The following is an 11,293-nucleotide window of genomic DNA, read 5'->3' as shown; positions in this document are numbered from 1 at the left end:
AATGTGAAATATCAAATAAAATAGTATACTTGGTTGAATTTAAGCAGTTACTGAAACGAACAAAAAATTCGTTATATATTCGGCTGAATTCCAAGTCGATCATCCGGCCCAACTGGAATTTTGATGATATTGGGCTCTAACATTCAGACGGTCGAATATTCGATACATACTTTTATACGTTATTTTAGTTATTCAAAACTCGAAGCGATTTTTACGTTAAATTTTAAAACTTTTTCACATAGAGATCCCTTGTTTCCAGAACGCTTCCTAGCAAACGTTTCAATGAATTTATGTATAGTCAATTTCACCAATGAACTTTCGCATGAGCTCATCAATGAATTCACCGCGATGACAGTTTCATGTAAACAAACTCGTAATTGAAATGAACGCTATCGCATGATAGAAAAGAAGCAAAACACTCGCGTAGAGGAAATGACAAGGGATTGCAGTGGAGAGAGAATTCTTTGCATTTGGAATGGTAATGATCAAAATTCCACAAAGCTTCACAAATTGCAACAATTTGCCACAATTAGCACATTTTCACTCTCTCTGAGCTCCGTTTCCTCTCATTTTAACTTAAACCTTCTAATTCTCTCTCACAAATTGCCACAAATTACCACAAATTCAATCATTGGCTTCACAATTTGTGTGATCATTGACGATGATTCTCCGTTTATCTCAGTCCCCTGGGAAATGATCTACCTTTCTCGCTTTAACAACCGCACCGGTACCGCAACGGTTCTGATCGATGAGCGGTATCGGTAGTAGAGTATGGATTATTGAATGAAGAGAACGCGAGAGTAAAATGTGTGGTGTGGCGTGGTAATCGTGGTAATGTGATTTCTCACAAGTATGAGCGGAGCGGAAACGGTACATTTGAGAGCAAACTGGATGATGTGTGTACCGTTCGCATTTGGAACGAGGGATTGAAAAACATACTTTATTAGAGTGATCTTGAAATATAAAGCATGTTTTTTTTATTCTGTTTACAATTCAAAGATGATCATTTCCCATAGGCATATTCTGATTACAGCCTCTAGGAAAAGTTTCAATTCTTAAAAAAGAATTCCAACCATGAATAGGGATTTTTTCATCCATTGGTCAGATTGTTGGTCTGCAATTTTCCCTGTACCTAAGTCGAAGATTTGGTAGATGTTGATGAATGACTATGCTTAATCCACCGGCCTAAATCAGAGTTATGAAGACCAGGGATTAGACATTACAGCTTCCCGGTTCTCAACAACCAGAACAACAAACCCTATTGAGCCGGGATCGTTTGAGAAGATTGTGTAACTTCTCGTAGATTGTTCTCTCGATCATCAGCCGATTTGTTGCTGGCTGATTGTGGAAGAAACCTGCCGAGCAGACTGTATAATATATCCCGCAAACACCGGACTTGTGTCAATACACGTTTCCCGGCACATAAAATCGCTCGAACCGAACGGCTCCGGGCCAATTCCGTTCGCGAGTGGCAACCAATCCAGTCGGTCAGCCGTTCTCTCAGCCACCAGAAGTAGTGTTGTCGAAAAGGGGGTGTTCTTACAGTTTCCGCCCACCCCCAACACCAGCAGCACTTTGCCTTTGCCGTACCTATACATCTCGCTCTCAGCCGCCGGTAGAAAACTTTGGAGCATCGTCGCAATACGTAGCTAGCAGCAGAAAGTACCGTCGTCGTTTTCTTGGTGAGCAAACTGCCTGTCCGTGGTTGCAGTGTGAGTTGTGTGCTGTGCCGAGAAGGAAGTTCTGTGTTCCTTGTTCCGTGTTGAGAGAGAGCCTGTGTGTGGATTTCACTTTGTACGTGGGTTTTTTTTTCGAGGTTTTCAATGCTTTATTTTAACTCCATAAGGATCAAATTCGTGTCCAAATTTTCCTAAACGCGTGCAGAAGCAAACAAAAATCTGAGTGCGAATTTCTGAAGCCGTCTTTCTCGGAATGTTCAATAGTGTTTGACAAGAGTGAATCATTTAGGCTGGTACCGATAAAAAAAACTGCATGTGCCTCCTATACATATATGTGCTCAATGCCAAAATCGCTCTGGCATAAAAATCAGTGGAACATTTTTCGGTGAATGAAATTGTACATTTTTCCATACTGGAAACACGCGTACAAAAATCTTTTTTCTGGATCATGGCCGGCAAAAAAAGGAATATTTTCCCTTCCCTTTGATAGGTTTTTTTTTGCTTTGCATCCGTCTGTCGCTGGCAAGATTTCCATTGAAAACGTGTACCTGGGCCAAGAATGGGAATGATGATGAGTTGAAAGAAGGTTTTGTAGTTCGTTGCTCCTTTTTTCTCTTGCTCGTGTCATGGATTTCCCCAAAATAGCCTAAGGATTTGCAGGTTTTGCGATTCCAATGTTCAAGATAAAAATCCTCGTTCTGCGTGAACGTAAAGTTTATGAAATAAATATTTAATTTTATTTATTGAAATTAGCTTTATAGCTTTTATAAAAAAAATCTTTTATCCTTCTATTAACTTAAAATGTTCTAAAGTCATCGATGATTTACAATCAATGATTTTCAGAAACGATTGATATCTCTGATAAGCGAACGTATGACTTCATCTTTCTCAAATCGCTCAATTATTATTTCTCATTTCATTTTTTCAACTGATGGTATTGTAAAAGATTCGGGACTCATTATATAACGATACACCAATGCCAGCCGAAAGTTTGAAATAGTGATACATTTTCTTTGGGGAATGTTACGTAAGAGGAAGATTTCGATGAACGATGCAAACGGTGCGAACAGAATAGCTAAAAAAAACAGCCCATCATGTGGCTTCTGCTTAAACCAAGTCACTTCAGCGGAAAATGTACTGCAGAAGAAATACCAAGAAAAAATCAAGGCCACAAAATTTTTAAAATTGCATCATTTTACAAAACAAGAAAACTTAAATTTTTTACCCATTTTTGTCAAAAATCGGCCTCTAAATCCTAAATCGATGTCACAATCAGCCTGAGTAGAACAATTTTTGAGCAAGGAAATAAAAAACTTATTTTTCTAAGAAAAAAAGGTACATTTACTTAAAAACCAAAAATATAAACGGCGACAGAAATTCAATTTCAAATCTATTTTATTTCAAGGTGAAGGTTGAACGATTTATCACCGATGAAATGAACTTTACTTTTTTGTAAGAACTACTGTTAATATTTGATAATTTCTCCACAAAATAAAATTAAGTGTTGTGGGCAAATAATTTCATCACGCTTTAAGTCAAGATTAACTCCTTTTTTTTAACAAAGAATTCAATACGTTTTCAAGCACAATTAGGTGAAAATTGAAAGAGTTGTGGTTAGTTTACTGTAACCAGAAAAACCTGGAACAGTTTAAAAAGGCTTTAAACGATAAAACCGGTTCAAATGTTAATGTTATCTTTAAGTTTTTTTTGCCAATGCTTTCGCCATGTACCAAAACCTTATAATGTCCTGTTGTTGAGTTATTCGCGAAATAAAGGACTTTTGTGTGAAGTTTAATGAAATTTTGGCACTTAAGACCCGACCCCTTAGAAGGGCTCAATAAACTCAAAGGGCTTAATATCCTGGGAAAAAAAAACATCTGACCCCTCTTTAGTTTTCATGTTAAGTGAGACAAAACATTTTTTTTTAAATCATTGATTTTGCATAAAAATTTATGATTAAAAGTTATTCATAAATAACTTCTTATGTTCGTCAAGTTATGTCGTGAGACGGAAGTAAATAAAAAAATAATTATTTCATTGAAATCTTCAGAAAACAATCTGGGGGAGATAAGAGCATAACGAGCACCCGGGGCACTTCTTTTTACACGAAAGTACGAATTTTCTCAAATATTTTTTCATGAGGAACAGTTTTGTAGTTCCTATAGTATGATTTTTCAGCAAAAAAAGAACTTCTTTCTTATCATCTTTACAGAAACATAAAAAAACAACTAGGTTCTCAAGTGACGAAAATATTATAATTTTTGAGCACCGGAAAATAAGCTCTTATGATCATTAAATCATCTTAATCTTTGAAGTACGCAACGCATCATGATCGATCATGAATAGTTTATAAAAAAAAACCTCTACCAGGAATCGAACTCGAGTCCACAGATTACCTCTCCGACACTTAACCAATAGGCTAAATCGTCAGATGTAAACTAGACTAGCTGTAGCTCAATAATTCAGTTGATTTCATCGAGTTGAGTTCACTGCTAGATTCTACGGCAGAAAATGCTCATCGTGCCCCGATTAATGATGCTTATACTGCCCCAGTGGTGGTTCTTATTATGCCCCTACAGTAACTGATTTTCAGCTTTTAGCAAAGTTTTTTAAAATGCATTTTTAAACGTATTAACTAACTTTTTCAAGTATAAGCCCGTTAGGAAAAAGACTTTTTAAGTGTCTGAATACGAAACAATGAAGTAACTCACAAATTATAGCCGTTCTCAATGGTTTAATTAGCATCCTTCTTAAGGTGGCCATTATGCCCTTATCTCCCCTACACAGCAATTTTTTTTCCGCTTTCCAGCAATTTAAATTGCTGGGAAAAACAGCAAACGTTAATGCTGGTTTCAATCCAGATTCCAGAAGCCAGCAATTTCTTTCAAAACAGCTGGCTGTATTTAGTACCAAATTCATATTTTAATTCTAAATTAAATATTGATTACTGCCCGTGCATATAACGAGCAATGAAAAAAAAATTGTTTCTTTCATTTTTAAATTATGTTTGCATTTATTTCAAGAACTTATTTTTTTAATTTTCCAACACCGGCCCTGGAGTGGCAGCTTTAAACCAAAGTGTTGATCATTCGCCACCTGAGAAAAGAGTTCTGATTCGATCTTTTATGAAATCTGTCCAATAAAAACTCACCCTCGACTTATGTCTGGTTGCTAGAATATAGAAGAAAATAAAAATAATTATATTAATCTAACCAAAATTCGTAAAATAGAGTCTCACCTTGCTTCAGCGTACGAAAACAAACAAACTCCAATGTGACAACTCGATTGCTGATTTTCCAGCAAACTAGATCAATTGCTGAAAAGTCCAGCAATTTGAACACCGATTGCTGATTTTTCAGCAAAAATGACAAGGAGACAACCGATTGCTGAAAAATCCAGCAATTCGAAAACCGATTGCTGGTTTCCAGCAAACATTTGGGTTGCTGAACGTTTCCAGCATTTTTTTTTTTGCTGGAAACCGAGGCAAAAATTTACTCTGTATACACTATGGGGTTTGAGGCGGCAAAAAGTCAAACATTAACTTCATCGTAATGATGTTTGTCATATACCTCCTTCTTCTTCTTTTTACTTGAACTGCTTATGAAGCATCGTTGATCTGCCAGCAGTTCTGGATTAAGGGTCAGTAACTTCGACTATATGCCCTGTGTTGCAGCTTTTTAAAATTTATAGATCTGCTTTGATTTCGCTCAAAAGTCTTGTTACTTGTTCGTAATGCGATATGTTCCTTGATTTGAATAGTTCCTCCAAGTTCGAATATTTGTTGTGAAATCGTACTTCAATCTCGATGATTCGAAACGTGGGCAAGCGAGGGCTATGTGATTTGAGGTTTCAGGTTCTTGGCATAGTTCGCAGTTAGCATCGTCCCGAATTTTCATTTTTGCTAGCCAATACTTAGAGAAGTCATGGCCAGCCATCAAGCGATTTAGGAGCCAGCCGAACGTCCCTTCCTTTTAAATCTTTTCTCACGAACCATGGAACCGTGCAAAAATCTGGTTGTATGGAATAAAAAGTCTTTCCTTTTTCTAACGAGTAACGTTGGTACTATTCTTTTGTGTGTTCGGCAAGAGACTTCTTTAAAAAACCATACCATATACCAGTTCGTAGCTCAATATTTAACTATTCTCAACTTTTGAGATCATTATCATAAGCACTTATCGTTTCACAGACATCAGACTTATAAAATTTTGAAAAATATACTTCAGATCCAATTATATTCAAATCAATTTTTCTCCTTTCAATGAAATGCTACATCAATTCCCAATACATTGTTAGAAAGCTTATTTTCTAAGCTTCTTTTTGAAATATTTTTCATTTTTACACGGTTAACGAAAAAGTCTAAAAAATGAATGATTTTATGATTTACTCAAAAGCTTTAAACATTTTGGTATCTTAGAAAAAAGCCTAACGTTTCCCAAAACTTTTTTTTAGAGATGTACCGAATAGTGGTATTCGGCGAACGGCCGAATACCGAATATTGACCTTTTCAACTATTCGGTCAAACGAATATTCGGCCGAATATTCGGTCGAATATTCTATTGAGTTTTTAATAGAAATGAAAAAGCGAAAATTTCATTTTTCTTCTACTTCTTCCATCTTAATACTCCTTATGTTTTTGAATCGATTATTTTCAACCTGATGTAAAAATCATCAGATCTTCTTTAATTAGAGGTCTCTTGGATTTTCAAAATGTCACCAATAGCTTGAAGGACATCAGATGAATTGTCGCTTCTAGGACGTTTATTACCAAAGAGATTGGGTTCCAGTGAAATCTGGGACAAAACATGTCAAAACAGGTGCCGAGCTATTTAAAATTGTTTATTTTAAATTGAATTAGATGAATGTCGAATTTTAGCTAGATGTCTGCAAAAAAGTTGCCAAAAAAACGATGATCATTAACGTTAAGAATATTTTTGACAAAACGAACCCACACGGCCGGATCTAGACTATTTTTTGAAAAATTTGTTGAAAAGGAAATTATCTCAACAGAATCAAGAATAATGCCTAGATTCTGTTGAGATATACAGGACATACAAGAGGAAAAAGAAAGTAAATTACTTAAAATTCAATGCTTTTATCGAATTATAGAAGCAGTATTATAAGTAATTATAAAATCGTATCAAAGGGGTAATAAAAAATTGATGTTTTAAACGTAAAATAAAAAAAAAATCAAAGAGAAATTTCAGTAGACATTAGATTAAGCAAATAATCTGAATCTAAATTTCTAAATTGTCAATACTTTCTGGCTATTTTGATCAGATTGGACTTTTTTCGAATTTTTTTATTGGATTTATTGGCAAGCCTGGATGTATGAAAAACCTGAAATAAACGATAATCAAAGTATAAAGCTATCTATAGTGAAATATACACGGATACACCTTAGATCTTTTACTGAAACCATAAGTTTTTGATGATTTTGTAGCTTTTTCAGCATTACCTTTGGATATTTCAGAAATTATTCAATATCAGTTGACAAATTTGACAAGTTTGTTAGTGCATAAAATTTGAAAAATAAGTATTCGGCCTATTCGGCCGAATACTTGGCTCAACTATTCGGTGGGCCGAATATTCGGCTTAACGGTTTTTTGGCGTTATTCGGCCGACCGAATATTCGGTACATCTCTACTTTTTTTTGTCTTTTAAAAATAAATAAAGGTCTAATAATTCGAATTTAAGAAAAAAAGCTGCATATATTTGCATCCTTCAAAGTTATAATAAAAACCAAAAATGGATTATTTTTAACCATTTTGGAAAAATGGTATATTTTATGTCTAACATCATTAAGCAAACATTGTTCATTACGTGCAGGAAGATGATTGTAATTGATTGTGACCAAAAGCTTCTATAAAATTTGGATACCTGTAGAAATAGCTGAGATTTTGTAAAAACTACTTATTTCCCAAAAATAATAAAAAATGATACTGCACTTTTTTGCGTGTACTCTTTAATTCTTCATACAAAACTGAATAATCATGAACAAAAATATTTTTGTTCATTTTTTTTTTCAAATAAATAAAAAAAATGAACAAAAATACCCTGAGTGGTTTTGCTTGAATCTCTCAAATATTTTTTGTGAACACATAACTTAAAAATATTCACGCGTTTCCGAAATAAGTTTATTTAACCAATATTGTTTCAAAACTACACTATACATTTTTACGAGTTAATGTTCCAATTTTATTGTTCTTTGTGAGCACACATGTAAAACCAAAGCTGAAAATAGTTTATATTGGCTTTTGAAGGTTTTATTATTTATTTTTTTTTTTATTTTGAAGGTATACAACTCATTTCATCTTCAAAAAAGTTCATAAATAGCGAAAATGTACTCATATCCCATAGTGCTATATTGGCGTTAGCTACAAATTAAAAAAAAATGCAATGATATGAGTATCTTTTTCAATTTTTCGAAAAATAAAAAAAAAACGTTCAAGTTGTAAGTTTTGGGTGGTAGGTTTTCCAACAACAGAAATCACGATAGTTCATGGAACTGACAGACACTGCGCTCTCTCGAATTGTTTATTTTCTCAACTGCCAGCTAAATGTTTAGATTGCATTACATTAGATTATTTGTAAAATGTCGAAAATATCACTGATTGCAGAAATTCACAATTTTCAGTTTCAAAACAGCTTCGTTTGTTTAAAATTCAAAAGAAATTCGACAAGTTGAACAACCTTCATTATTTACGATGAATGAAGTATTAAAAACGAGGGCAAAGTAGTAGTTATTCTAAAAAAAATGCATCTACATTGCAATATGCATCTAAGAATTCTTCAAAATAGGGTGAAATGGTCCTACGCCGTTTGGCCTAAAGTCATTTGGCATAATGCCGTTTGGCATAACGTCGTTTGGCATAAAAGTCGTTTGGCATAAAGTCGTTTGGCATAATGGCCGTTTAGCATAATGGACGTTTGGCATAATGGTCATTTGGCATAATGTCCGTTTGGCATAATGGCCGTTTGGCATAAAAATATAAAAATTTATAAGGTAACATAAAATGTTGCTAAACATTTAAATACATAAGTTTTTTTTTTCAATTTACCGATTTTCTAGGTTTAATCAAATCCCTAGGAAGGCCCCGTGTTTCTAGGTTTACCCAAAGCTAGGGACAATCCCCTGGCCCGGTCCGCAACGCGAAGCGTAAGGACCATACTTCATTTTGAGGAGGCTTCCTCGAAATTTGGATCCATCGTTTTAGGGCGGCCACGTATTTCTAGGTTTATTCAAAGCCCTAGGAAAGCCCCGTGTTTCTATGTTGGCGGCGTTATGCCAAACGGCTTTATGCCAAATGACTTTATGCCAATCGGTATACAATCGGGTGAAATAAATTCCACAACCTAAAACTAGCCGCTTCAAGTAATTAGACGCAATTTTTCCGTATGATTGGATGCAACATCCGATGTTAGGTCTATTCTCTGGAATGTTTTAACTTGGGTTTACGGCCTTTGTCGCCATTGATGCGTGCTCTTGAACTGTATTTATTGGACGGACAATATGGGTCAATTTTCAATAGGGCTTTTCAAATCTACAAATATCAAAAAGCGTCCAAATCCGATCGTGGAATTATCCATACCCTTCCCTAAATCACCTCTCAACAGGGAAAAATGTTCCACCTTAAAACGATCGCCAAGAGCGCCGCTCTGAAGCAGGAAGTGTCCACCCTGTTGAAGGCCGTGGCCACCGCCGGAGTTCAGCAGCCGCAACAGGTTCGTGGCTACGCCGAGCATCAGATTCCGGAGCGCCTCAAGGATGTCGGAACGGCCGCCAATCCGCGCTTCTTCGACATGGTCGAGTACTTCTTCCACCGGGCCTGTCAGATCTGCGAGGACCAGATGTTGGCCGACATCAAGGGCCGCGCCTCGGTCGAGGAGAAGCGCAAGAAGGTCAAGGGTATCCTGATGCTGATGCAGCCCTGCGATCACATCATCGAGATCGCGTTCCCGCTGCGCAGAGATTCCGGCGACTACGAAATCATCACCGGCTACCGAGCCCAGCATTGCACCCACCGAACGCCCACCAAGGGAGGTAAGTCAACCTTTTTTTTACATTTTTACCATTTTTGTGTAGATATTATAGGCCACCGTTCACAAAACCAACCCTTACTGGTCTTTCCGATATAGTTATTGAACGAATATTATCACGATGCTGCTTCGAGAAGTGATTGGAATTAGAATTATCAATTAAGAACTACATAGAACTCGGAAATCTTCATTTTACTAATCCATGTTTCAATCGTACATAAGTAAACTCCAGCTAAAAATTTTCCTTGAAAACATTTAAAAGCGTGGATTGAAATTCCGATTTTTATCAGCAACGACTTTCCGATAATGCTGAATGGAAGTGCCCATATGATTTCGAAACAATTGCTCAAACTGCACCAAACTCGGCAAGCTGTTTATAGATTTTTTTATCACCGTCAAAAATATTTTCTATTTTGCCTTATATGCAGACCAAACACGACTCGGGGCCAAGACATTTTCCTCTGCGTTGCGTTACATAATCGATCACATTTTCTTCTATACATCAACAACAACACACACATATTGGTCCGCAGTCAGTCAGCAGTTCTTGCAAATGCGGCAAAAAAAAACGGCGGCCGGTTTATTCTGAGAGTCATCAGCCTGACTTAATCGTATTTGTTTTTTATTCTGTCGTTCTGTTTTGTGTACAATACCGTGGTTGTGCTTTGCGTGACACGACTGGGTCGAGTTAACTGATTTGCTGGCCGTGCATATTCGTTTGAATAAGCTATTTTTTTATCAATTCTATAACAAAATTACTAGATTTGGAATTTCATATCTAATAATTATTTATCGAACAGAAAAGTTGAAAAATACAGAAAGCCAGATAAAAATGAATAAAACAATCTAGAGTCGGAATACGCCAACTTTTGTTGGTTCGTCAAACTGTGAAGGTGCCGTCAAGCTTATCATTCCTGAATATAGCAGATTTGGCGAATGCATTTCTCCGTTTAAAAATAAATCTTACTGCGGTCTGTATGAACGGGAAGATCTTCGGGGTTGAATCAGGGTTGGTGTCTCAAGACAAATCCGATAAACGGTCTATTCGCAGAAAGGGTCTCAACAATTGGAACATGTTCAACTATTGACCGGTTGAGAGCACAGAACAGAGAATTCAAGGTTAACGGATTTGTGAATTTCACGTGTCACTTTGGTGATGAAGCCGAGTTGACATTTCGCTTCACACTGATGACTGAAAAGCGTTGACTTTGCAACGTCAGTTGCACATCAAGCATAACTCCAAGGTTTTGAACTTCAGAAACCTTGTTCTAAAGCAAGTTACCAATGCATGTCGCGACACTAACTGACAATTTGCTAAGTTTAGACCAAAGTGATTCAATAATTGAAGGCGAACGCAATCAACAATCATTTACTGATAGAGCAAATAACAGAGCTCTCAAGCTACTTCCTTGAGGGACTCGAGATCGATTCATAAAGCGAAAAGATATGCTATCACCAATCTTGATTCTTATACCTACAGCCCACAGTAAAAAAGGAGTTAAACTTATCCAGCAAACATAAAATCGCATTAGAAATGATAGCTCAAATCGTTAACAATGTCAATACGAATCGCAATT

The 11,293-nt window shown here is 36.1% G+C and overlaps 1 protein-coding gene across 4 annotated transcripts in view; it reads left to right on the top strand.

The window, feature by feature from the left end:
• Window positions 1-1,440: 1,440 nt before the first annotated feature.
• LOC129740537 (glutamate dehydrogenase, mitochondrial) overlaps window positions 1,441-11,293 on the top strand; it is a 54,019-nt gene continuing 44,166 nt past the window's right edge. For 2 of the 4 annotated variants that reach the window (XM_055732247.1, XM_055732243.1), the window contains exons 1-2: window positions 1,442-1,794; window positions 9,294-9,720. In XM_055732247.1, coding sequence (XP_055588222.1) covers window positions 9,300-9,720 — 421 coding nt within the window. In that variant the 5' untranslated portion in view covers window positions 1,442-1,794; window positions 9,294-9,299. Of the gene's footprint in view, window positions 1,795-9,293; window positions 9,721-11,293 lie in introns of all 4 variants that reach the window. The other 2 variants (XM_055732246.1, XM_055732245.1) reach the window with 2 other exon arrangements.

This window comes from Uranotaenia lowii, chromosome 1 (assembly GCF_029784155.1).
Source record: "Uranotaenia lowii strain MFRU-FL chromosome 1, ASM2978415v1, whole genome shotgun sequence".
NCBI classification, from domain to species: Eukaryota; Metazoa; Arthropoda; class Insecta; order Diptera; family Culicidae; genus Uranotaenia; species Uranotaenia lowii.
This window is presented reverse-complemented; position numbering and strand designations above follow the sequence as displayed.